Below are 26,748 nucleotides of genomic sequence, written 5' to 3'. Positions count from 1 at the left end.
TGTCATTCAGCTCTTGGGTTAGCCTTGGATAGTTACCATTCTCTTGTTGGCTCAGTGAAAGCTGGTGCTCGCCAGTCTGTATAGTGTTCCCGGCTTTCCCTGTGGACAGTCAAGAGCACTTGCAATATGTGTTTACTGACAGAGGCATTCGTTATGAAGAAGGGTGTGACCGAACAGTAATAGAGGAAAAGCACAGACAGAAAGAGGAACATGCAGACAATGAAAGAAAACATAAACCAAAGAACAAATTAGACAGAACTCTTAATGAATTCAGGAATCGGGTTTTCCCACACATCTTTCCTGTAAAAACACGTCAGGGTATTTTTCAAAACTATCAAATAGTTGCGTAAGGAATATTCTGGGTTTAATAGATGTTAAGCTCCATCTACTGCATCTGTGGTGTGCTGTTGAATATGAAAAAAATTAAATAAAATCTGGTGTTTAAAAACAAAAAAGTATATTGGACCATCAAGAGAAGCCATGGACAGAGCTTGTATTTAACTTAGAATATTCCTTTCAAGTAATATTCAGTCTACAATGTTAAACCGGAAAATGTCACAAGTGAGATTCACCAGAATAGTTCAGCACTTCTAACTGAAAATATTTTAACTGTGTAAAAAAATTCAGCAAATCTTTTAGAGTTGGTGTGTCATTTGGGGCCCTACAGGTATGTCATCCAATTAATGAGAGTCATATTTGAACCAATTCAAGAATGTGAGTGGGTTGGAGAGGGTCTGATTCGCTAAACTTGCGAATTTAATTAAAATAAGGGTTTTGTTAGAATTTGATAAGAGCAATCAATTATTTTTCTTAATGTACCTCATATGCCACATATGGTTTTACATAACAGCATAAACTAGAATTCAGACAAATGACCTGAAACAGATTTCAAAGCAAGGACAAGGAGATAAACCTATAGCCATTATTCACATTAAGCATAAGTTGTACTTTAGCTAACCTCCACCTCCAGATATTTTTGATGTAAAATGACTATTTTTGATGGCAGGTGGGTGAAAAAAGGAAGGAAGTGAAAAGGAGATGAGATTCCATACCGAGAAGAGGAAAACCCACATAAAACCAGATTAACATTCAGGGAGGATTTGGAATTTTTGTGTTGCATTTGTGTTTATGCTTTAGTGCATATTGATGAAAACGGGCATTTCTTGAAACCCATTAACCAATTCCTTAAGATACCATGCAACCTTGTTGTGCTGGGGTTTCAGGGTGGGGTCCTGTTGTTGAGTTTAGAGGGCATAACATGCTTTAGTAGAGGGAGATCATAGCCCATGAGCACTGGCTGTCATTTCATCAAAAATACATCTGGAATAAACACCATTTCAGCAGATATCCATTTCCTATTCAAAATCAGATACCATAGGAACACTCAGATGAAATAGACCATCATGCCACTCAAAATAAATAAATAAATAAAAATAACAGGAACAGACAGTCTTGCAATGATGTTTAATGGAATTTTGGGAAAAACCTTTTAGTTATTGTGAATTATTAATATCCAAACATCCCTGGATCATGTCTGGATTCATAGCAAGATTATAACAATTTCTTAATTAGTTGCACATGCACTTCCAATTCTTGTAGAAATGTCCCAGTACTCACAGTAAACTGACCTGCGAGCATCATTTTAAGATTTACAAATGCAGGAAAACACTTCAATTTCCATAAACAGAAATAGTCTGTTCCGAAGTACAAATGTTTAACAACTGTAAATGAAAGAATCCATGTCAATCTGAGCCCAGTACTTTAAAACACTTAATTTACGTGCCAATGAGAATCTATGTTATCCTTCAAAAAATCTGCAGCAGTAGCTCAAAACTAATAAAAGACAACCAAAAATGTATGACCTGCCATCTAACACTCATTCACCTCCCTATGTCAAACACTGTGAGCATGAAAAGCTTCTGAAGAATATCTAACCTGTATATAATGCTAAAACAGTTAGTGCTGGAACACGTTTTAAAAGAGAAAGCTGAAATAAGTTTCAAACGACAGTGAAGCTACTTTTACAGTGCAGGAAAACTGATGTGTGTACAAACATTAAGGTAAGACAGGGATCTTAACAAATCAAATAAAAACAAGAAGAAAAAAAAAACAAAGTATAAAAAATTGACATTTGATTGGTAAAAACAGTAGGATAAATACAAAGGTAGTTGGAGTCCACCAAGTGTTTATTTTTTTTATTATTATTATTATTTTTTTTTTTTGCATTTTTGTCCTTTCATTAAAGGACATCACCTTAACTTAGTCTAACATTGCAGGTTCAGGGGTGCCATGAAACGCAGTGTTATTTAAAAAGTACATTCTAATAGAAAATGAGAATAGCTACTGTACATACAGAAGTTTAAGCCATACAATCATAACCATCACCGTGGTAATAGAAGAACAGAGAGCAGCTCAGACAAAGCTATAATCCCTCACCTGATGGCTCCCCTTTTCTTTCCCCCTTCTATCACATATTTCTATTCATTTCAACCCCACATTTGGAAGAAATGAAGGACACAGGGTAGGAGCGTGGGGTTTGGGGTAGACATGGTGCATTCCAAAAGAGGGGCTTTATACGTTACCTGCCAGAAAGTTATCAGTCTTATCACATATAGCAGAGTAGTATGGTGGCTGGCCTTCAGAATCGTCCCCATGTTGGGGTGACAGGTGCATGGGGGACTCAGGATCCATTTCCATTTCCATAGCACCTGGGTCTGTCTTACTGCACAGCATGTAGTGCTCGTCAAACCCAGCATCCCTGTCTGTGGGCTCGCTAATAGGCAGCAAATCCACTGGGTAGCCCAACAAGTCATCACTGTAGGCAGTAGCTGCTGGCAGGGTGAGCTCCTTGATGAAAGAGGGATCCTTGGCCTCTTCCGGAAGCTGCTCTTCATTTTCCAGGCTAAAGATGCCTGGACTCTTTCCACAGCTCTCAGCCATAGAGTGGGCATTGGAGATGGACGCGGAACAATCGAAACCGTAGGAGGCCACAGAGTTGGCTGACTGAGGCGTATCACCATCTTCCTCTCCAATGTGTTCAGGAGCCTCCTCATCTTCCTCCAGGGCAGCGAGGTTGTGAGGATCTGTGGCATTGTCATCAATCGCAACATCAGGATCATTGATTTGCATTTCACCCTCTGTATCACTGGCCTCATCACCAGAGGTTGACGGTGACGATGGTACAGAGGCTGGTGCTGTTGCGGCATCACCCAGTACTTCATCGGCCGGCAGCGTTTCTGCCTCTTCCTCCTCCCCATCACCTCGCTCTAGGTGAATACCTAGGTCCTGCTCTATGTCTGTTTGCATGGCAGGGACTGGTGTCTGCTGCTTGTCTGATCGGGATTCTACACCTGAGCTGCTGTCATAATCTCGAAGCTCTTCAGGTGTGCTGGTCTCACTGCTGCTATGGGCAGCCAGGGCTGTTCCACTGAGGGTGCTGGACTGGGACATTCCAAAGGCAGGAGGAGCCAAGATACCTGACTCCACTGGGATTGAGCTCCTGGTCTCCTCTTGGAGGTCAGGCTGAGGTTCGGAGGCCTGAATCAGGTGTGGACTCATGTCCAGAAAAGCCTCAGCTGGGGATTTGGGGGGTGTATCTGGTTCAGCTGAGAATGTGGTGGTTGTGTCTGGATCGGCTGGGAATTTGGTGAGTGTGTCTGGATCTTGAACCATTGAAGCTGACAGGTTTGATTCAGACAGGACGGAAGAAGGCTGGGCCCAGGGATCAGAGAATGGATTGGAATTACTCCATGCTGCTGTCAAAGGCATAGATGTTGCTGGAGCAGTGTGACCCATGCCGTTGAGATCTAGATGACTCTCCTCTCTGTAATCATTGTCATCTTCATCATCATCTTCATTACCATCATTTCTACAAACCCCAAGTGCACTCTCATCCATGCCCCTGCGGACCATTTCTACATCTTGGTCTTCTTCCTCCAAGTCTTTCTGTTGTTTGTAATGTTCATCATCATGCTCCAATACTAGATCCATGTCTTCCTTCAGATGATCTTCTTCATCCTCTTCCTCATCTTCACTACCAAATGACTGGATTCCAGGAGGCCCTGTGAATGGCTGTTCCCTGTCTGCCTCGGTCATGATGAAGTCACCTGTCTCTTTAGCACTGCAGCTGTCTTCAGCATTAAAAGGAGATGTCACTTCTGAGTCACGTTTGTTACTGCTGTACATGTCATCTGATTGCATCATACCCCAATCAGAGCTGGCAAAATCTTCCACCCCCTTTTTAAGGTCAACTTCTTTCTCGGATTGGGGCACTGATTCCTTTATGCCAATCTCTTTTACCTCTTCCTCCTCCTCCTCCTCCTCCTCCTCATCTTCCTCTTTCTCCTCCTCCTCCTCATCATTGTCTTCATTAATCTCTTCTTCAGCTTTCTCCACCGCCTCTTCTCGTTCTTGCAAGGGGGAGACAGGAGCAGCATTTTTGATGTGATCCCCACCAGTGGAGCCCATCAGATCAAAGTCTTCTACCACATTCTCAGCCGCAGAGGGCATCTGTATGTCATCCTGATCTTTTTCATCATCCTGCTCACTTTCTTCATCGTGCTGTCTTTCCTCATCCTGCTCCTCATTCTCTGTGGTCACAGTACTGGGGTACAGTGAAGAGCTCTGTGCCCATGGTTCAGCTGGACCCTGCAAGACCAGGAAGGGAGCTGAGCTTGGGAGCTCGACTGGCATGGTTGGTGGGCCGGTGGGAGAGGATGGTGGGGACAGTACTGTGGTTCCCAGGGGAGACACAGCAGGCACTGGCTCCTCCAGACTGACCGAGTCTACTTCAGCAGCCAGCTGAGACATGGCACTGTCATCTTTATAAGTGTCCATGATCTGGGGGACTTCCTGGGGATAGACAAGCTCCACCTCATCAGAAGTAGGCGAAATAACAGGTGTAACTGTGTCTTCAGGTTCCTCTTCAAAGGCTGGAGAAATGACTGGTGAAACATATTCTACAGGTGCCTCATAAGAGGTAGGGGGAATTACAGATGCAGTTGTTTCTTTAGGTATTTCATCAGAGACAGGAGGATTGACAGGTGAAATGGATTCTTCAGGTGCCTCATAAGAGGTAGGGGGAATGACATATGTAGTTACATCTTCAGGTGTTTCTTCAAAAGCAGCAGAAATTACAGGTGAAACAGTTTCTTCTCGTGCCTCATAAGAGGTAGGAGGAATGATAGCTGTAGTTATGTCTTCAGGTGTTTCTTCAGAAGGAATGACAGGTGAAAGAGTTTCTTCTCGTGCCTCATAAGAGGTAGGAGGAATGACAGATGTAGTTACATCTTCAGGTGTTTCTTCAAAAGCAGCAGAAATTACAGGTGAAACAGTTTCTTCTCGTGCCTCATAAGAGGTAGGAGGAATGACAGATGTAGTTACGTCTTCAGGTGTTTCTTCAGAAGGAATGGCAGGTGAAACAGTTTCTTCTCGTGCCTCATAAGAGGTAGGAGGAATGACAGATGTAGTTACTTCTTCAGGTGTTTCTTCAGAAGGAATGACAGGTGAAAGAGTTTCTTCTCGTGCCTCATAAGAGGTAGGAGGAATGACAGATGTAGTTACGTCTTCAGGTGTTTCTTCAGAAGGAATGGCAGGTGAAACAGTTTCTTCTCGTGCCTCGTAAGAGGTAGGAGGAACGACAGGTGTAGTTACTTCTTCAGGTGTTTCTTCAGAAGAAATTACTGGTGAAACAGTTTCCTCTTGTACTTCATCAGAGGTCGGGGGAATGACAGACATAGTTGTGTCTTCAGGTGCTTCTTCAGACCTGAAAGGTGTAACAGAGTCTTCAGGTGTTTCCTCAGCGACATGAGGAATGACAGGTGTAACTTTGTCTTCAGGTGCTTCCATAGTGGTAGGGGCAGTGACATGTGTGGCCTTTTCTTTAGAATCCTCTTTAGAGTCCTCAGAGGAAGCAGGAATTAGAGTTGTAAATGAGTCTTCTAATTTCACCTCAGAGGCAGCAGGATTGACCTGGGTAAACAAGTCCTCAGGTGCCTCTTCAGTGACAGCAGGAACACAGGAGTCTTCAGGTGCTGCCTCAGAGGTCACCACAGAAACAAGAACAGCAGCTGCAGTAGTGGCTGCAACCACAGCGGGTACCACATCCTTTTTCTCAGCCTCTGTGGCTGCTGCGTCTACAGGCTGGGAAGCTTTTGGGCCACCCTTCAATGGCATTGGAGTGCTACTGCCAACTGACTTCTTTGGGCTGCTTGTCTTAGTGCTGGGCTTGCTGCCTGTGGTCTTGGGGCTTGCAGTAACCTCCTTGGAAGGTGTTGCTTTGCTCTCCTTAGGTTTACTAGTCTTAACGTCTGCCGCCTTGCTGGGGGTGGTGGGTTTTTTTGAGGCTGATTCTGCCTTGACAGTGGAAGCTGACTTAGGGGTGTCAGACTTGGTGGTCTTGGTTGGTGCTGGCCGGGTAAGCGGAGAAGAAGTGGGCTTCTTGGCCGCTGGAGTAGATGGCTGCTTACTGACATCTAATGAAAAGAGAACATATAATTTCAACTCAGTATCACAGCTTCAAATAGAAATGAATCTAAGCATTAATAAGCAACTAAATACTGTAAACTGAATGTAAGTATTTTATGAAAATACAGCACTAAATGGAAGATTTAAATATTTTCTATGTAAAATATCAGTATTCTCATATTACAAAACAATATTACTGTTATAATGGTTACAAGTGAACTACATGCATGCATTTATTGAATTTCTTGAGGTGCCCACCTTTCTTGACAGGTGTTGTGGTCTTAGGAGTGGAAGTGCGGCCAGCAGAGGGCGCTGTGGTTTTAGCAGGAGAAGGTTTAGCAGTAGTAGATGGTGTCTTGGGTGTAGCAGTAGTTGGCCTGGATGCGGCTGTAGATGTCTTGCTGGCAGTTGTCGGTGTCCCAGGCTTAGGGGCAGCAGGGGAAGAACGGGCAGCAGGAGCAGAGCCAGCAGACCTACACATAGCAGATGTGACAAGAAATAGAGAAATCATTATAGAGGTGAGTCATTAAGGCATTTTTAGGTCTGGCTGCTCCTAGCTTGCACAACTCCGTGGTAGAATTACATTGAGCTTTTAAGTCCAGCTAGGACAATGACCTTCTGCATTTAAAAAGCTGAAGAATGCCAGAAGAAAAGAACTCACAGAAAGGTTCTAATATTAGTTAAAACTCCACTGCCTACATTTCAGTCATTGGTGATGAATCATATATCCCATTTAAAGCAGTGACTCATGAGTCAAAGCTTTGATTAGTCACAGCACAGAAGGCCTGAGGGACAGACAGGTAGCTCAAGAGCACAACATGGGGTTATGTTAATACTAGCAAAACATTCTTTTCAAGAAATTCTCTCCCCCCAGTTATCTACCCATAATGCCTCTGTTCTATCCTGGGGTGCCTGACTCAGTGGTAATACACGTGATCTGCCCTGATGGGGTGTATTATCTGTCTACTCTGGTCTAGTATGCGCTTAGCTTAGCACACGGTAGTGACTCAGTACATGTCCAGGTCAAGTCTGAGTAAGCTAACCTAGATCCTATGGGCCTGGCAGGAGCTTCTGATTTCCTCTGTCTACGCTCCACTGCATGTGTCTCTCCTGTTCTAAATAAAGAGCTGGAGAGCACGAGGCAGTGTGCGTATCTGTGCAGAAGACACAGTGAGCACCGTGTAAATCTTTCATTGTGTTGAGTAAAAATAACCATGCAAATCCCACTTGGGCAAATAGCATGGATCGTGCTAAAACACATGCTCCATAAGTTCCAGATTTCGTCTAGGCAAAGTCCATAAAGGATGGATGGGGATGAGATTCTACAAAACTGTGGTGTCCTACAAATAGAGTATCAGGTGAGAGAGCAAGCAACCACACGAGAGAGAGACAGAGAGATCCAGCAGTGAATGTTCTGGAACAAGAGGACAAGTCTATAAACAGATAAACCTGACAGAGAAAACCACACATGAATTAATACAGTGGTGTGTTGTAGCTCCTTGACCTAGTTTCACTTTACAAAAACACCTACTTAAGCACACAACCTGGATTAGGATATTAGTCTTTGAGCCAACTTGATAATTAGACCTGTGTACAGTTCATGAAGAAGCTGTCTGACTGAAGTCTTTGCACTTCTTTTTTTTTTTTTTACCACATCTCCAGATCAAAGGATGCATATATATATATATATATATATATATGCGCTATATTATCTTGTTGGCAATATAAAATATAAACCATTATCATAAAATAGGATGAGCTATAGCCCCAAAATTTTGCCTGGATTCTTTATGCTTTGTCTCCTTCACCACATCATCTATTCATCATCTAGATTTATTGACCTGATTTTATCAACGTCAAAAAGTAATATATAGTAGACCATAGTAGAGACATGCAGCAAGGGACAATCAAGGAGTCAACCAGCACTAGGTAGAAAGAAAGTAGTGACATAACAGATTATTGGAAATAAACCCAAATTTGTATTGTTCCTAGAATACAGATTTGCATTATAATTCAACCTTAAAAGGAGAGCATGCTATTAGATGATAAGAAGAGAATGAGAGTGATAGAGAGAGAGAGAGCGTGAATGAGAGGTTCTATAAAAGTCTTCATCTTAATCTCAAACATAAAACCTGCGAACCTAAAAATCTACAGTGACAGGATGACTCAGTATAGGAAGCGAGCACACAGAGATTAGCACAAGCATTGTTCTCCTGGAACACAAGAGAAAGAGAGCGAGTTAAAAGAGAGTGTGAGAGAGAAAGAGAAACAAAAACCTCTTTCAATGAAGGCATACAGTGACCAGGTGCCATTAAGCTCCAAAAAAGGGCACAATAAAGAAACAATATGACTTGTGCAGTATATTATTTAGGTATTTTATAGTACATTAATAGAAAACCGGTGGTACGTTATTGTCCTTGCAAAAATGTAACAGCCTTTGTCAAATAACTTTTGCAGAATAAAGAAAGTGATATGGACAAAGTCATTAATTTTTGAGTGAACTATTCCTCTAATAGAAAAACAAAAACAAACAAATCATCAACAACAAGCCATCACATCGCAAGCCAAGCATTTTTCTGTCAGATCTGCGCCAGGGTTGGGGGCAAATATAATGCACATTAAAACCCAAAAATGCACTGAAGCTTAAAAACAATCCAAGCACATTTAGACATGTGCATTTGCTTTAAGTGCTTCAAGCAAACGGCACGCCATTCAACCATTTTATAGATAGCTCTTTGATGTTTTGTGAGCAATGTAGAAGCCTGCGGCCTGATTGGCTAATAAACACTGTTTAACTTGCCGTTACATTTGTGAGTGGCAAAACTTCCCCTGAAGCCACAGCAGCAATGAGGAAGACGACCTCCTCCTGAGCCAGCGACTGGCAGACTATGGCTGATGAGATTTTAATAAGGCACACTGGCCTGAAGGGACTCTTTAACCTCAATAACGAGGTTCATGTCCCTTCAGGATGAATCCTAATGCATTGGTAAAGCCGTAATTCAGCAGCGTTTGAAGAAATTGCATCTACCTGCTGGCACTCACCTGCGTGTAAATTTGCTATGTTAGCTTAATATGGGCCAATAGCCATTCATCAAGATTTTGATTTATGCACTTTACCTCAACAGTAAAAATCTAAAATTTTAATGTGCAGTGATTTCTTGGCTTGTGGTGGCAAATCTGTGTCAAATCAAATATGCAAGTTTTCAACTCTGTTTACTAATTGGACAATGCATGGACCTGCACCCATTTTTGTTTTTTTATATTGTGCCCTGTGGAAAAGACCAAAACTCATAAATACCTAGAGAAATTTAAATAGACAGTGTCATCTTACTGGAGGTTCTGCTTTTGTGAAATAAAGTCATACGAATTTGGAATTACATGAACTACAGTGAATGATCACAGTATAGAGAAATTTTCATTTTGGGGAACTACATATTCTTTAGGACTTTCAAGAGTCAAGAAAATAAACTATTCTAATAAAATAAAAAACAGGAAAAGGTCACAGTCAGAGTGGATAGTGAAGACAAATAAGCATGTCCAATGTACAGACATGTCAAACTTGAGGAGCAGGACACTAGCGAACATGCACAGCCTATAAAAATGCAGAAATCTGACAAGCGAGAAACACGTGAAGCACTGCAGCAAAATCAGAATCACTGAAGTGTTATAAACCATCAATCAAGTTGGCTGTTGGGAAACACACACGCTCCATTTGGAGATTAGATGCAGTGGCTGCAATAAAACATCTCTCTGGAGGACTGAACTCTACCATGACCTGATGAAGGAGAGAAAGCGGGACATTGAGATACAGAAAGCAATTCATTTATGAGAAATGACTCAGACAGTTTAGTGTTGGCTGCTGGGCGCACCCTTTACTGACCAGCCCATAGTTCTTACATCAGTATGACGTAATCAATCATCGACAAGAAGAAGCTTATTCATTAAGGCTGCGCTAAGAATTCAATCCATCAAAATGATTCATATTTTTGGCCAGTTCTGTCATGCTGGCACCCAACGCAGGACTCACATCTTGCACTGCTTTTATACTTTTTGCAATTCTGTTTGGTGCTACAAGTAGCAACTGCAATTCTTTGGTTAATTAATATTAACCATTAATGCCAAAGGCATGTTTTATTTATTTAAAATCCAGTAGGTTCAGTAGATGCAGAATTCCCTGCAGAACAATGTCTACTGCTGAAGGCAGGACGCACACATGGTTGGATGCGTATATGCACATTACACAAACACTCTTCACACGCACACAAATGTGAAGAAGAAAATGTGCCGCACCCAAAACGGAGTCATATATTACTGGACTGTGAAGCAAATGTTAAATTCATGCATTGACATTAATATTAAGATAACAGTTTTGCAAATTCTGTAGCATTAAACATTTGTTAGATCGAAGATGCCTGCTGGGTCAAAATAACAACAAACACAAACTCCTGCACTAATTGGATCACAAGCGGCCTTTTCGCTGCCGTTTAGTGTTTGAGCTTTAAATCATAATGAGGTAGAAACAGAAAACAAAAGCGCAGGGTGGATTCCCCAGATTATCTTTTCTAAACCCAGTGCTTGAATATACTGCAATGTTAATAGTGTCAAATGTGTTTCTTTTTCCAGCAGTGTGTGACGTTGTCTGTGTGCGGGACAGCAGCTTTCCTACTCTAAACACCATTAATCACGAAATAAACTTCCTGTTCAGCTGTATGACGTGGGAGGAGAGACGCTACATGTCATGGCAGACCTCTGTTTGGATTTTTCTAACATCGACTAAATAACAACTTGGATCAAATTCTTTTTTCTCTTTTTTGTTTTTGTTGTCTTTGCCAGGTTATTCTTAAAGTATTTTTATTGTTACTAACTAAGCAGCACTTAATTACAGAGCTTCTTGGAACAAGAACCTAAAACTCTGCATTTACTGCATTTTAAAAAGAAGCTCAAGTAAAGAAGGTAATCAATGTCTGTCAAAATCTAAAGAGATCAGCAAAAATGTATGATTGTGGGACCAAATATCACATTAAAAATGTTCACAAACTCATACAAACATTTCTCCCCCACCCTCACATAACGTCATGAGTCTGAGCTCATTTACAGGCCTCAGGATGCCCCTCATCGCCTCTATAAACAAGTAACAAAAAACTTCACTGTTCATGGTTGACTGCAGACATCTCAAATCGGCTCCAGTGAGCTCTATGTTGTGGTTCTCAGCGTGACTCAGATTGTCTCCCTGCACGATAACCATCCTAACATCTCTCTACATCTGTCCTGGATATCCAGATATCGGCATTGTATCAGCATGTCGCTGTGTGAAAATGTAGGGGCTTTTGAGACTTGTGGAGACTTTCTAAACTCTCTCACACTGGATTCTGATAGGAGAGAATCTTAAACTCAGTGGGGAGAGTCTAAACTCTCTCCCACTGGGAAGAGAGTTCCCTTCACATTTTTTTGTAATCAGAAATATTAGGACTGTGCCAGTTCATTTCCCGGCAGATGAAACTCTTTCCCTTTTGGATTTAGAATTGATGCCTAATGCTTTAAGTATTTAGAAAATGAGGAGTAGTAATTGTCTCCGAGAGATGTGGACTGCAACGTGAGGGTGCATAAGCAATGCCTGATGAACACTGGAAAAGACTGAGCTACTGAAATGGCCCACATTGCAGAATTCTAATTACTATACCCAGTCTGGGAGCTCAGTTTGTGACATTCCCAACCAATGAGATTCTCACCTGGTTGTCTTGGCGACAGGTGGCCTATCAGGTTTGGGAGAGCCAGTGGTGCTGGTCTTAGTGGTGGGTGCAGTGGCGGGTCTTGGAGCTGGAGCTGTAGTGAAGGATGGTGTGAAGTGTGTTTGAGAGCATTAAAACAAGAAGACAAATTCATTTGACAGTTCATTTGAAATTTTGATAATATGCTACATCGGAATTTCTCTCATGGAAGTCTAAAGGAGTTGGAGACCCCTGTCCTACATTAAACTAATGCTGTAATGCAGTGGTTCCCAACCACTCTTCTGAAGACATGCAAAATGTGCAGTGTTGGGGTGGGAACCACTGCTGTATTTAATAAGCTCAGATGATGCTTTTGTCTTACCTGTAGTTTTTGGTTTAGATTTCAGACCATTGGCTGGTGCAGCGGGGGCTTTCTTGATGGGCTGTGCTGCCCCTGTTGTTTTCACACCATTGGCTGGAGCACTGGCAGGTCTCGCTGTCCCCACCGGCTTTTTCTCAGCCACCTTGGTTGGGGTCTTGGATGTGGGTGCAGAAGTAGAGCTAACTGTTTTTTTAGTGGCAGCAGTGGTTGAGGTTTTCTTCTCCAGGCCTGCTGTGGTGGTCTTTTTGGTGACGCCATTAGCTTGCGACTTCTGTGCCCCGTTTGTCAGGCGGCTTTGGCCAGTGGTGGGACGGGAGCTGGTTGTAGATGCCTTGGTTCCAGCGGTGGTTGTCTTTGTTTTGGCAGGAGCCTTCGTCTTAGCTTTGGGATCCACAGGCTTGTCCTTTCCGGTCTTGTTGGTTGCCTCTGTTTGCTGCGGTTCACCTTCTGTTTGGGTTGCAGGCAACGCCTGGTCCTGAGCTTCGCCCACTGGCGCCACCTCGACCGCAGGACCTGCGTTTAATGCTTCCATTGGCTCCATTGCTGCCGTGTCAACACCATCCGGTTTCATCTTGTCCTTGTCCTGGAGGTCCGTCTCAGCAGAAGAGGAATCAGGAACCCAGGACTCAGTCCACTAGTTGGAGTCTACTGCTATCAGACGGTTATGGCTGACCTGAAAACAAGAGCAACAAGAGTTGTAGTCTGATCCGAGACAATAAACAAACAACAAGTCTGAACAAGAGAGAAGTCTGTACCCCCCTCTCACTGGCAGACAGACCTAAGAGAACAATCAGATAAAGAATCAGGTCTTAGAGAAACTGGCTAAAAAAGAGATTAGGAATGAAGTAAAGAGCGTGCGGTGCCGAGGGAAAACAACAGCTGATTCAGAGCTCAGAGCTTGTGGATTTGTTTAAACTGTAACCAAACTGAATTAAAGCCACACAAGAAGTAGTCGCCAGCTATTAGGAGTGATGGTTGGTGTAAGATTACAGTTGTCATTAATACAGTTTTACTGATTAAAATGCAGTTTTTCACTTGGCAAGACATCTATCATAAGATTATTTCAGTGCTGTTACATGTGTAAAAAATCTCTTGGTTTTCAAAACCCTTTGGGGGAATTTCTAATTGCTAACTACTAGCAAAGCAGCAATGCCAGATGCATTACCCACAATGCCTTACTGAAGCAGATGCTGTTTGCATGATTTAAGAGAAGCGGCTCAACAGCAAAGTTCATACAGTGGAAGAGGCCAACGAGAGGAAGTGGCTTGGCTCAAGGGAGCATGGGAAAAAATAATAGAGTCAGTCGACAAACAATGAAAACGCGGCACTTATAAAGCGGATGTGAGTGTCACTGGACACCTCATCCACATTTTATTCAAGAGCTGCAAAATCTCCCTGATTCTTTCAGAGGTCGACATTCATTCTTCCACCCCTCGGACTCATTCTGCCCATTACAAAATCTCCTCAGTTAGTCCTCACACAGATGGTCCAGGCAGCTGAGCATCCCAAATTAGAGAAACTGGGGGGAGGGGGACAGAGAGAGTGATGGAAAAGAGAGAGAAAGCCCGGGAGGAAAGAACCCATTCCATATATGCTGCCAGATATGAACAAAAAACATATGAGAAGATATATTGTCTTGGACAGAGATGTAGCTATCTATGGCCATCAGTTACTGATAGGAATTGTGCACTTGAGAACATTAACAATGACCACATTGACTTGCAAACAACTGTTCCCATGGCAAACGAACAATAGTATTTGTGTCAAATGGGGGAACTCTGGACACTTAGGGTGTTTTCAGACCTGCTGATCATTTGCTCCATATCAAAACAGGCACAAATTGTTACAGTTTCTTATTGGTTCAGTTCGGTTTTCAACCATGATAACTAATGTGCTCAGAATCAGACACTGCTTGCTTTTTATGTCACACATTCCCATTATGAATTACGATACAGCTTGGTTCGTTGGTCTGTTGGGTTGGATTGCTTTTATTGAGTTTATTTTCAATCAGGCTGAGATACTTCATTCAGGTGACCTTGGACCATTTATTTTGATGTGGATTCAAGTGCAATTGCCATGTTTATATGTGCCTAAATGAACCAAACTAAGGGAGAAAATGTGCCAATATCTGAAACGGACAAGCCAGATGTGAAAAGTTCTGGTACACAATACCTGCTTAGTTTTAAATTATGCAGTCACAAAAATGAACTCTACAGTCGGATTAAAAAACACACTAGTTAGTAATGAAGAATATCAAAGATTTTAGTCTTTTAGACAAACACAACCACATGCAACATCACTTCCACTTCATAGACCTCAAAGGCTGTTCTTCTCTTATGAAGAACAACTCCTCTAGATCACATCTCTCTATTTTAATATTGCTTGTAAATACAGGCTTTGTTGCATCTGCTCTACCCCTTCTGGCTTTTTTCTCTTGCTATTGATCTTGTTTAGAATGATAGATGAGAATCGGCCTGTGAGAATGTCAGGTGGTGGAGAGCTGAGGAGATTAGAGGAGTAAAACAGCCCTGTTCTGAGAGGAAAACACACACACCGTCACACGGCCTTACGACCTTAATGATCCTGCTGAGGGATATAGAATGCTTCCTCTGCATGTAAACAACAGTCACCCTGGGGGTTCAGAGGGCTATGGTGTCCATCTAATTCTGAGAGGAGGATCTGACCTCTACTGACTTCTGTTGACCTCTATTCTACAGAGTGGCTGATGACGAAAAAAAAAAAGCATTTGCAAATTAAATAATCAAAGTTCGAGGGAAATGGACAGGGGGAAATGCATTTACATGAATCTGAAAATATTTCTAGAGCCCTAGCTTTAATTTTTATTATATAAATTAACCTTATTTTATGTTAACTTAAATCATATTTATTTTTATTATCCCTCATTAACTCGTTTTTATTGAAAAACATAGAGTTTCTGCAACCACTGGATCACAAAATCAACCGTGGCTAATTGCGATAATTTAATATAATATGTCAGTATTCCCAGTTTGTGTTTGAAAACCACCAGTTTTGTCATAATTATAGCAGAATTACTAAAAATGTCTCTTTTTTGCCTTTGAATGTAGTGTTTGACAACAGTGAGCCCTTGAGTCAAAAAGATTTGAGAGCTACTGCTTTAGGAAACCTAATGGCCAAATCAAAATTGATGGTGATATTCAGAATAGAACCTAATATTTTACACATATAAATACATATACATACATACATACATACATACACATATATATATATATATATATATTAGTAGTGCTGGGCGGTATGACAAAAAATTTATATCACAGTATTTTTCAAAATTATACCGGTTTCACGGTATATTGCGGTATTTTTAATTTTTTTTCCATGCATGACCGGGTGGGTGTTAACCACATTTTCTACTGATTGAGGGAGGAAAAACTGCAGTAGATTGACTTAGAATGCCCTATTTTACTGTCATGATGAGCGAATATTGTAGAAAAATTCCACACTAAATAGTGACTAAACACGACCCATTAATACATGTTAACCAGGAGTCACCCTCATTTATAATTGCGACATCGTCTGATAAAATCAACATGCATCTAACGTTACACTAAAGAGCGGCTATGCAGTGCACTGCCTGCGTCTGAGTAACAAAATAAAAATTAAAAAGTGCATAATATTAACAGACAAACTATGCTCATATTTATAATTCCAAACAGTCAGTTAGCGGCAAGTGCTTGGAAACGCTGTTTTGTACTCATTTACTGACGAGTCTGCGGCAGTACGGCCAGCTCAATGCGGTGCTTCTCTGCCGCTCGCTGCACAGAACAGACGCAGAGAGAGGCGACACTGCACCGGGAGAGTCAGACCTCACGCTCGCGGGGCAGCACTGGCGATATCTTCCAACTGAACCATAGCTAAGGTTTATCCAAAAATGTCGCTAGGTTTGTCAGTTTGTATATTCTATGGAAAAAAAGCCGCTAAAAGGGAATAAAAATTGCTAAATATAGTGCTAAAGTCCCGCTCGTGTGTGTGAGACGCGGGAGCTGATGGCAGCGGGCGGTGCATATTGTGGATGAGTACTTCTGTGTCATCACGTTCTACAGCTTCAGAACTTTCACGCTTAGTAACACCAAAGACTATAGGTAACACATACAGCTGTGTTCTTGCCACAATGCAATAGTGAAAAGAGACCCCTCTCAAACAGTGTCGCGTTCCGAACGTTATTTAAATAATACCGGTATTGCGGTATTTTAAAAATTCATATCATAAGAAAAATAAACACCGGTATTCGGTATGAACCGGTATACCGCCCAGCACTAATCTATAGCCTTAGAGAGCAAAAGATGGAGAAAACCAGAAATGGTAGGTGTAGAGGCTTTGTGACCTTACAAACATAAGACCCATCGTACCTACAAACCTTCTTACCCACAAACCCTCTTACTGGAACTCCGTCACTCTCAGGGACGAACCTGCACACGCCTAATGCTTAATGTCTCATCCAATTATTGTAACCAATCCTGGTGCAGGAGCCTAATGTTCCTGAAGGGATGACTCTGCAAAGCGCTCATCCTCCAAAGACCCACATATGATGTAAACAAACAAATTGAGACGCGTCGCATACCTTCTAGAAGCAGTATTTTTGGCAGGTCTCCAGGGACAGTGCATTAGAGTCTTTAAATTGTCCCGACACAAAACCGCTGATCACCCCCATGCTAATGGGGTCACTCTAGCAGCAAAATGCACTTTGGCCTCTTTTTCCAAGGAGCAAGCACAACACGGCCTTGTGCATGCATGCATGCATAAATGCATATCTAAGTGCTGCATTGTGCCTTAAAAAATCCCCCGTGTGCAAAGCTTGCTTCTCACAATCAGCTAACCACTGTGGCACAGCAGGTGCTAACAGGCTAATGCCATCTTAGCTTTAGCCGGTCGGGGCCAAACCGACATGTCAAATAACTGGAGAACAAGAACACAAACAAACCAGCAAACTGCACAATCTCAAAGGCTCACTATAGAAAATCGTTTTTCCCTCTAAATTGCAATCAATGGAGAGATTGTGCTGGGAGGAAGTGCAAATTTGCACACCACAGAGATGCTGCATGAATTGTGTGGCTTCTCCCAGGCTGTTTGCATGCACTGTGGATGCTGTTGTTGGCCTCTGATTTGGCGTTTGGTCAGAGGACTGACTAATTAGTGGAAATTTGTCACAGTTTAAGATTTCACATATTAAGTCTGTCTGGCCAATACTCCATTGTGCCTCCGCAGAGATGCACGCTCAAACAATATTTATTCAGTATTTATATTTATGCATGTCTGATATGCATCACATTAATCTTGGATAACACATTAATCTGTAATCTAAATGAAATTTGATATGCAATTCAAAAACTTAAATTTTAAACTCAGGCCTAAATACATTGAGCTACAAAAGCCTGAGGTGCATTGAAATGAAACATCTTTATGCACCCTTCCACACCCCCCCTTTTGCTTGTACCCTCCGGAGGCTGCAGAAGTTTCCCTCCACCCCCGTCTCTCACTCTAAAACAAGTGAACACTGGATCTATTCAGCGACGACCACCACCACAAAGAGAGGGCCACCGGGACTCAGTTTGCTGGTTGAGGAAGAAACACGCTGCTCTGCAGCTCTGCAGCTCTGCAGGGGAAAAGGTCAACGAGTTTGAGGCACCTGATTCTCAACCCTCAGAATAAAGCAAGAATAAACCTCACCTCAGGTCCATAAGCTAATAAAATCCATTATAAACCACATCAGTGAGGAACCAAATACACCTATAAATTGATTTGTAGGGCACATTAGTGGTGAATATCAAATGTATTTCAATGATAAATGCTATTTAAATTGATTGCTTTGCTCACTGTCAGTTATTTAAGAGTCTTTTGTTTCCTTTTTCAAATGCTAGCACATCTTTTTATAAAAAGGCTATTTTGAATCTCAACTAACAATCTTTCTCCATTTTTTAAAAAAGAAATATTTTTTTAATGTAACCTAGGCTAAATTTAAGAATTATTAAATGCTTTTGCCTGTAGTGTCTTGCCTTAAAAACTGTACAAGTTATGTTTGTAGCAATATCAGTATCAGTAACAATGCAGTCTACAGTACGAAAATTAATGACAAAAATGTACTTCAAACCCTCTATTCATCATATAATGCTAGCCTTCTCAACAGCAGCACAAGCAAAAGACTGACTGAAGGTGTGACTGGGGCCTGCGTCACAGAACCGCTTTCATGGGTCCATGAATAGCCCATTGGCCATTGGTGTCCATAACACAAACAAAATTACATAATAGCACTCAAGAGCGGACGCCGTCTTAGACGCATCTGTGTGGAGATACTGGTCCACTCTCTATCTGCCGATCACATGACTCTCTGAACAGCCCATTATACAGAACACACACGCCGAGATGAAGTCGACCGGCCCAAGGCGCATTGCAATGAAACAAGTCACCAAAGAAGGGATTGTTGGGGTGGCGGCCCTCGCAGAGGAGTGAAAAGAGGATAGACACACACGGAGGCACATGACAGGACCACTGCTGTCCAAGCTGACAAAAGCCACTTTAGTGCCCCCGCTGTCGAGATTGTGATCGTGGCCAGCGCATTCCCAAAACACCCTTGGCCAAAGGTCGGGAAGCCGCTCTGTCCAACTCACAAAAACAAACAGATCGGCCCATTCTACAGAACAATCCAAGCGAGGAAAGGAAGGGAGTGACGTCAGGCTGTAAGAAACGCTCGGAGACCATTACCCTCAGGGTGATGATGGAAACAAATCCAGTAAACTGAGAATACACTAGCTGTGATTGAAGAAGTTTTATTTCTGCCCGAGGCGCCAACAGCTTGTGTGGCAGATACCTGGACATCATCCAGGTGATGAGGAGGTAATCCTTGTTCTGTAAGGAAGATTTACATAAGTTTTCTAGAACATATGCTACTCCAGGGCGTGAGACACTCGACAACTGTCTGGGATGCAACAGATTAGTGACCTACACAAGAATGCTTAGGGGCCATTTGCACTGGATGCATACTTGTGTTCTGTCTTATGGTGATGGAAAAATCCATTGAGCTTTCATGCAAAACGTTTGCCTTCCCCCAAGAAAATTTGCATTCGCTCACAAAAATTTTGCCTTCCCCAAAAAAAAAACAAAAAAACGTTGAGCTCTTTTGCAATACTTTTGCTTTCCCTCAAGAAACTTTGCGCTCTTTTGCAAAATGTTTGCCCTAAAAAATAAACATAAAATTTTACATATGCTTGCACATCTTTTGACTTCCCCCAAGAAACTTTGGGTCCGCTCACGAAGCATTTGACTTCCCCCAATAAAACTTTTGAGTTTGCTCAGAAAACTTTTACCTTTCCCAAGAAACTTGTAAAACATTTGTATTCTTTGCAAGGAACACAATACAAAATCAATATTTTTTATTTATTTATTTATTTTGCATTGTGCATAATTTGCCATATAAACACAAAATTAAAAGTGCAGTACTAAAAATCATTGACATGTCAATGTGATAAAGAAACATGTATGTACGACCAAATAAAGTTTAAGCAAATTTGCAAACAAACTAACAATCTTTCTGCAGTTTTTTTGTTTTGTTTTTTGTCTGTAATGAATAACTATTGTATATCTAGTTTCATACATAATATGGCAAATGTGTTTTGTTTTTTAAAAATGCAAATTTTCCACAAAATTCTGGAAATTACCACCACAAAATCTGAATTAATGTCACACTTTCTGTTTCACCTTGCTGCGGTTCATCTAGTGCAGGGGTGCCCAATCCTGTTCCTGAAGATCTACCTATTTGCAGAGTTCAGTTCCAGCACAACAGTCTGTAATGATCAAGTTCTTCTGAAGATCTTAATGAGCTGGTTCAGGGGTGTTTGATCATGGCTAGATCTGAACTGCAGGAAGGTAGATCAGGATTGGGCACCCCTGTTCTAGTGGTTTGTGAACACAAGAGCACATCCGGTGTAAATGGCCCCGAAAACAACACCATAATTTGCTTAAATGCAATAAAGCAGTGTCAGAGCAGGGTTGCACGACTGAAGGAACTGGTACCAGCACCTCTGTTCACTCAGTGAACAGCAGCAGGACACATCACAACCAGCGGCAGACCAACATGGTCCCCTGGGGACAGGGAGATTAACACATGACAGAGCTTGTTAACTCGGGACAAAGCATGATGCTAATCCTGTGCGATTCTCCGATGGACACCCGCAGAACGGGATGCACACAGTACACGGGCCAGATATGGGCGCCAGCCAGCATGCCATGCCACCTGGCCAAGAGAGTAACAGGAGAAATGGTGAGACAAGATGAGATAAGACGGATATTGATCATTGAGAGAAAGTGCAGGGGTCGCAGCACAGATGGGAGAGTAGAGCGGTGCATTAGCAGAGCATGTGGGCACACTGAAATTAGGAGGTTTTGGGCGTAAAGGGGCCTTTTAACTAATTTGTAATTCGAGGAGCTGCTTGATTCTATTCTCTACTGGGAGCACAGAAAAGCTAAAGAGCCAAATTGCATAACCACTGATAAAAACCAGATGGTGGGGTTTGATCAATGACATCTGATAGTGTGTGTTTGTTTGTGACAGCATGGCCACAAACGTCATCTGCAGCAGACAATAAACATGCCCTTCAGCAAACAGGAGGAAGTGACATACACACACACACACACACTCCACAGGAAATGACTGTACCTATAAGAGGATTATCCTTCTGCTCACAGCTGACCAGCACCTTCCAGATGGACTCTGAGCCTCTGTTCTGACTCAACAGAAAACTTCATAATGTGTCCATTGGTGAAGAGCGAATCCACATGACGCCATTGAACTTATATACAACCAAATATTGGTATTAGATGGTTATGGTTGGGGATCTAGACTGGCAATCCAAAGGTTGTAGGTTCAAACTCCTGCAGAAGTGATTGTCCTTCCACTGCCGTGACTCTGAGCAAAAGTATTCAACCCCAGGTTGCACAAAAGAGACGGTTTCTGTGCTGCTGTTCAGCTGCTTTAGATGAAGAATCTACTAAATAATAATGTCCCAGAGTAAATTTATATTGCTCAGAGGTTGTTCTTTCAAGGTGTTTAATGTCTCAAATTTCTCTCCAACAAATTTTCAAGAGAAATTATTAAGGCTATTTCTGGAGTACAGTAAGAATTGTAGAGGCAAAAAACATGGACAGTTTTGATCAATTGATCTTGAAATATGAGAATTCATGGCAAATGAATGAATGAGCAAAGCTTGAGACATTGAGATCCCTTGTGAAATGAGAGACAAGTGAGATTACTGTTATTTTCCTCTAAAATCTGTGATTTTATTTTTTTAAGTCCCATTGACTTTGAAGGCAGGACCTAGGCCAAGTCCAAAATGACCAAAATGATACAGAGACTTTGGACGGATAGTAAGCAACCATTGAAAACCACTCAGAACACTTCAGCATCTGCATAGCAACACACAAGTTCTTCTTCAGGAAATGTAAGAATCTAGTTTACTTTTACTTCCATTGGGAGTCTGGATGCATCTTAAGCTGCTGACAAACTGCAGATTTTATAACACCTTGAGGTTGATGCTGAGAGAAAATTTGCCTCGTGCCTTTGTAAAGTAGGTTGGCATTTTTCACTGCATGGAGGCCTGCGGCAGTAAAACACCTAGTTTTCAGGACAGATTATTTTAATATGGAATTCAGACACTGCAAGGATTCTTACAGCATGTGAACTTTAACCTTTTTAAAAACAGCAGGTCAATACATCCATCAGTAAACTGCAGTACCCGATGCGGTCTCAAAGACACCATTCACTGAGTGACATCTGCCAAGACTGGAACAAAGGATACTGAACCAAAATGCACCAAGAGAGGACTGCATGTCTGCTCTGATATAATGTTGCTCCAGAAGAAGATTAACACGGCAAGAGTGCTACAACTGCACAGCAGACGTGTTTACAGAAAGCTGAAGTGTAACCACAAAACACTTCCCAAAAAAGAACTCCGAATGCAACAAACCCTTCAAATTACCACAGCTGCAACACAATATCCCATCCTAACTGAGCCAACTGTCCACTGCAACAACTGCTCAGCCCCCAGGGTGCTATCTTTACCGGAGGAGTGAGTGCTTCAATATGAGAGAATTATCAGAAAACGACAGATGACACAGGAAAACCACTTGCAACTGTATCTGGGGACAACAACGTTCACTGCACTTTTGAAAATGAAGGTTCCAAATGGAGGCTTTTATAGCGATGCAACAGAAGAACCATTTTGGCTCCTCAAACAAACTTTCATAGAAAAGTTCTTGAAGAACCATTCTTTTCTTAGTGTCAAGAACATTTTAAAAATCCAAAGAACCTTTTTTTCACTATACAGAACTTTTGTCCAGCGAAAAGGTTCCATGGGTGATAAAAGTTCTTCATGGAACCCACAATGCCAATGTATCTATTAAAAAAAGTGTTACTTTTAAGAGCGCACAGTAAGCAAGCTAATGTTGGTGGGCCAAATAATGCATAGTCACATTCTCTTATGTCTCTTCAGATAATCATAAACAAGTATTTGACCTTTCTGATGTCATCTGCTGTAATTTCTTCTCTAGCGAGTCCCACCCCCATTCCTCATTCAGTCACTACCCATCATGCCATGACACATTTGTAATTGCTGGCAATGCCTCCCTCCAAGAGCCTAATCCCTGTAGGCTGGAGTTAGACAGCTACAGCATTGTATCGGGATCATAATATGAGAGAACAATGACAGTCAAACAAAAATGGATCTGAAATAATTAAAGCGAATTGGTCACTGTGACCTTTAGCAGTGACTCGCATTGGCCTATATATATTTATAAAAAAAAATATTTCATTCGTTCCATAATTATACACAATATACCAGACAAAAGCAGAAGAGATAGATCTGATAAAGCCTCACTGGAGCAGTGAGATGCTGGCCGCAGGGGGTTGAGGCATCCGTCTTAAACCTTTTGTTTGCCGAGAAGAGAGAAGGCAACTATTAAGCAAGACAATAGGATGAACTGACTTACAAAGCCAAGATTTAGCAGCAGGAGAAGCCACACCAAGCCGCACCTGCTGTGAAATGCATCATTTTGACTCCAGTTGCGCAGGGAGCAAAGCCAAGAAACCACCCTGTTGATTTCCATTGTCCCTAAACCACGAGGAGAAGAAAATACCAACATAAAACTAATCAAAATGACCCCACTGGCCCTTTGAATAGAGTTCACCCGGGATCCTCTCTAAACTCAACGTAGCCTACATTACTAAAAATCCAGTCAGATTAATCACCCTTGTCGCTTTTTATATGGAGAAACATCAATACTTCACAGTGGACAATTGAATGATATCGAGCTGCTGGTTGTTAACTGGTCTGTATCTCTTAGAAATGGACAGGGTTTGGACAGATAAACCGCACCGGCGGGCGTGTATTTTGGTAGGTTGGGTCGTTTAATTAATTCCTGCGGTATCATTATGGGGTCTGATACACTTATCCTAACGCCACGTCTACAATCAGCCCTAATAACGCTTCTAATGCGGTAAGAAAAACAGATAGGCCTACTCATATATTTAAATAGTTTTTTTTTTTTTTTTTATATAGCTACTTGAGTAGGAGACTAAATTTTTCTAGATTTGATGTTTAGCCAACGATCCAGTACAATAGTCTACACACCGGCAAATTCAGTCACTGTAATACATTGTATTAGGACCGCGGCGGGTTTTATATATTATAGACCGAACAATAGACCGGGTCAATATTGTAGGCTATGGACCGAAAGGGTGAATATATTATACGAACCGGGCGGGTGAATATACTGAATGTGAAGCGGGCGGGTGGAGGAGGCGCAGAACAAAAGACTCAAGCGAACAGACGAGCGGAAAGTTTCACTGCCGGGAAACACACAAAACACACCACATGTAGAAAAACTGCATTATAATTTCTCCCCCTTCATCTGTCAGCGCAAAATGTGTTTTCTGAACGACTGTCCGTTGTTAAATATCGCTCACATTTACGAGTGGGTTTGCCGTCACCGCCCAGACATCCACCATTGAAACGGACTCAAAGGATGAACAAGGCAACACGGAATAAAAGGAGACGATCCGTGCCGGTTAACAAGCAGTAAAAACGCGAAAATAACTAAACCGGGTGCGGTAGATTAAAGCCCATGAATCAAACCGGTGTGAAACCTGATCGCTTCAGTGGCATTTTCATCTGATGATCTCATTTATTCCGCCGGTACTTCTATTGTAATGACCGATGTGAACAAGAACTCATAAATATTCATTTACATATCAATGCATGCAGTCGTAAATCATACTGTTGAATGAAAAGCGTTTCTTAAACTGACACTGACGTTAATTATTTAGTTTAATTAGTTGTGACACAGTGAAATATGCTTTTAATGAATCGCCGGTTCTGTCTGGGATCGGCACACAGCGAATCTTACCGAGTCTATAGCGCTTTTCATCCAGCAACGCCCAGACGGTACTCGCGTCTCCTCCCGTGTTTTTCCGAGCGGAACCCGGTGGGCAGCACTGTGAGTCGAGGAAAACCGGCAACAAATGTTGAGAGAAAAACCAGTAGCTCTGACGGCGGCAGTTTAGAGCTGGCTGACTGACTGTCTACTGGCGATAAAAGAGATGCGCGTCTCCTGGCAGCAGAGAATGAAACGGCGCTCGGCGATCCGCGCACGCACGCACGCGCACACACTATGCGGTCGAGAGAGGGAGTATTGAAAAGGATGAAAAGCGCGAGCGGCTTTGGTCTCTCCCGCCCGCGACCAATCAGCTTTCAGACTGAGATTTATGCAAATGAGGGATGATGTCATCGCACAGGCCACCCCGCGTCCTTTCTTTACGCGCCGTCCCTCTTCTTTTCTGTCGCCTCGGACCCCAGTGCAGCCCCTGCCCCCATGAGCCCACCCCCCACGCCCGCGTTCCCGCCGTTTCTTTTCACTTTCACTCTTCACTTTTACTAATGCACACAAGAGAGCAAGAGAAACAGGGGCAGGCCTATCTAAAACTGCAACAGTTCAAATGTTTGTTTTTGGCATAAAATAAACGTTTACGTAAACGATTAAAATATTATATAAAAAAGGGGGGGATTTCATTTAGTTGGCAGGCAACATTTTTAATTTTCTTTTAGTTTAAGTATTAAAAAACTAAAACTAAAAATCAATAAAACCTATCATGACATAGGCTATTTAAAAAATAAAAATGACAAACACACACCAAAGGTACTAAAAAAAAAATTAAATATGAAAACAAATACATATTAAATACATTTAAAATATTACTACAAATATATAAATTGTAAAAAATATAATAGTGTATAACTCTGAAATAGCAGACAAGTTAGGTTTCACTGCAGGACATGGATTACACCTTGACTTGCATCGCAAAATTTAGCCCAACTATATTCAAAATTATTTAAAAGACATAAGCTGAATAGAAAAAAACTGGCAACTGATGGATTTTGGCAGCATTTTCTCCTCTTTAAAAACGGACACACCTATTTACTTTGCTTTCATGACTATGCATGATAATATCGTTTTATTATTTACATTTAGGATTATTTTTTTTTCTGCTCTTTGTGAACAACATTTTCAATTTGCAGCTCACCAGTTGAGAACCACATGCCTATACATATAAAATTTTAAACCTCAGTAGGATTGGAGGTAAAATAGTAAACCAAAGACGTTCTGGTGTAGCATTTAGAGGTGCATTTAAACAAGAGAGACATTTCAGATCAGATTTCAGACAGATGTATTTGGCCTATACTGCTTAAAGACACCTGTGTGAGCACATTAAACTCTGCTCCTCTATAGTGGACGGTTTGAATGCATGTTCATATTTGCAAAATACATATTTGTCCTATAATCTGAATGCGGTTTGGTAGCGTTTGCTTGGAAGCCTCTTTTCCCAGACACTCTGGAGAAGCCTCTAGACTGCTGCTCCTCTCATACAAGTCTTTGTCTTCCTTTCTCTCTGGCGCTGTTGAGACGGTGGGACACAGGGTGGGCTTTCGGCATGTCTGTCTGCCTCTCTGTCTCGTGAACGCTCTCCTTTTCTGACAAACAAAGCTGCATGTAAATGTTCTTCTAGCAGAAGCCGATGCATTTCTGATAGGCAAAGCATACAAAAAAAACCCTCCTGTTGTGTTTATTCTCTGCAAGTCCTATGAGCACAGTCTTATAGACCTGTCA

At 41.8% G+C, this 26,748-nt stretch overlaps 1 protein-coding gene across 2 annotated transcripts; it reads right to left on the bottom strand.

The window, feature by feature from the left end:
• Nucleotides 1–662: 662 nt before the first annotated feature.
• prr36b (proline rich 36b) lies at nucleotides 663–25,257 on the bottom strand. Of its 2 annotated transcripts, XM_058771442.1 has the most exons (6): nucleotides 24,991–25,257; nucleotides 12,556–13,228; nucleotides 12,195–12,288; nucleotides 6,724–6,938; nucleotides 6,049–6,473; nucleotides 663–5,949 (listed from the first exon to the last, which is right to left on the bottom strand). In XM_058771442.1, the coding sequence occupies exons 2-6, from the start codon at nucleotides 13,124–13,126 to the stop codon at nucleotides 2,572–2,574; spliced, it is 4,683 nt and encodes a 1,560-aa protein (XP_058627425.1). In that variant the 5' UTR covers nucleotides 13,127–13,228; nucleotides 24,991–25,257; the 3' UTR covers nucleotides 663–2,571. The 2 variants fall into 2 exon arrangements, with proteins under 2 accessions (XP_058627425.1, XP_058627424.1); XM_058771441.1 differs by having other exon boundaries at nucleotides 664–6,473.
• Between the last annotated feature and the right edge of the window lie 1,491 nt (nucleotides 25,258–26,748).

This window comes from Onychostoma macrolepis, chromosome 03, assembly GCF_012432095.1.
Source record: "Onychostoma macrolepis isolate SWU-2019 chromosome 03, ASM1243209v1, whole genome shotgun sequence".
Taxonomy (NCBI): Eukaryota; Metazoa; Chordata; class Actinopteri; order Cypriniformes; family Cyprinidae; genus Onychostoma; species Onychostoma macrolepis.
This window is presented reverse-complemented; position numbering and strand designations above follow the sequence as displayed.

What these genes read in the sequence shown, in the direction of transcription:
- prr36b (XM_058771441.1), bottom strand. Translation starts at nt 13,126, where the DNA reads ATGAAACCGGATGGTGTTGACACGGCAGCAATGGAGCCAATGGAAGCA. An exon ending in CCTGTCGCCAAGACAACCAG is followed by an intron (nt 6,939 to 12,194) that starts GTGAGAATCTCA and finishes TGCTATGTGTAG; the next exon opens with GTCTGCTGGCTCTGCTCCTG. An exon ending in CACAACACCTGTCAAGAAAG is followed by an intron (nt 6,474 to 6,723) that starts GTGGGCACCTCA and finishes TCTTTTCATTAG; the next exon opens with ATGTCAGTAAGCAGCCATCT.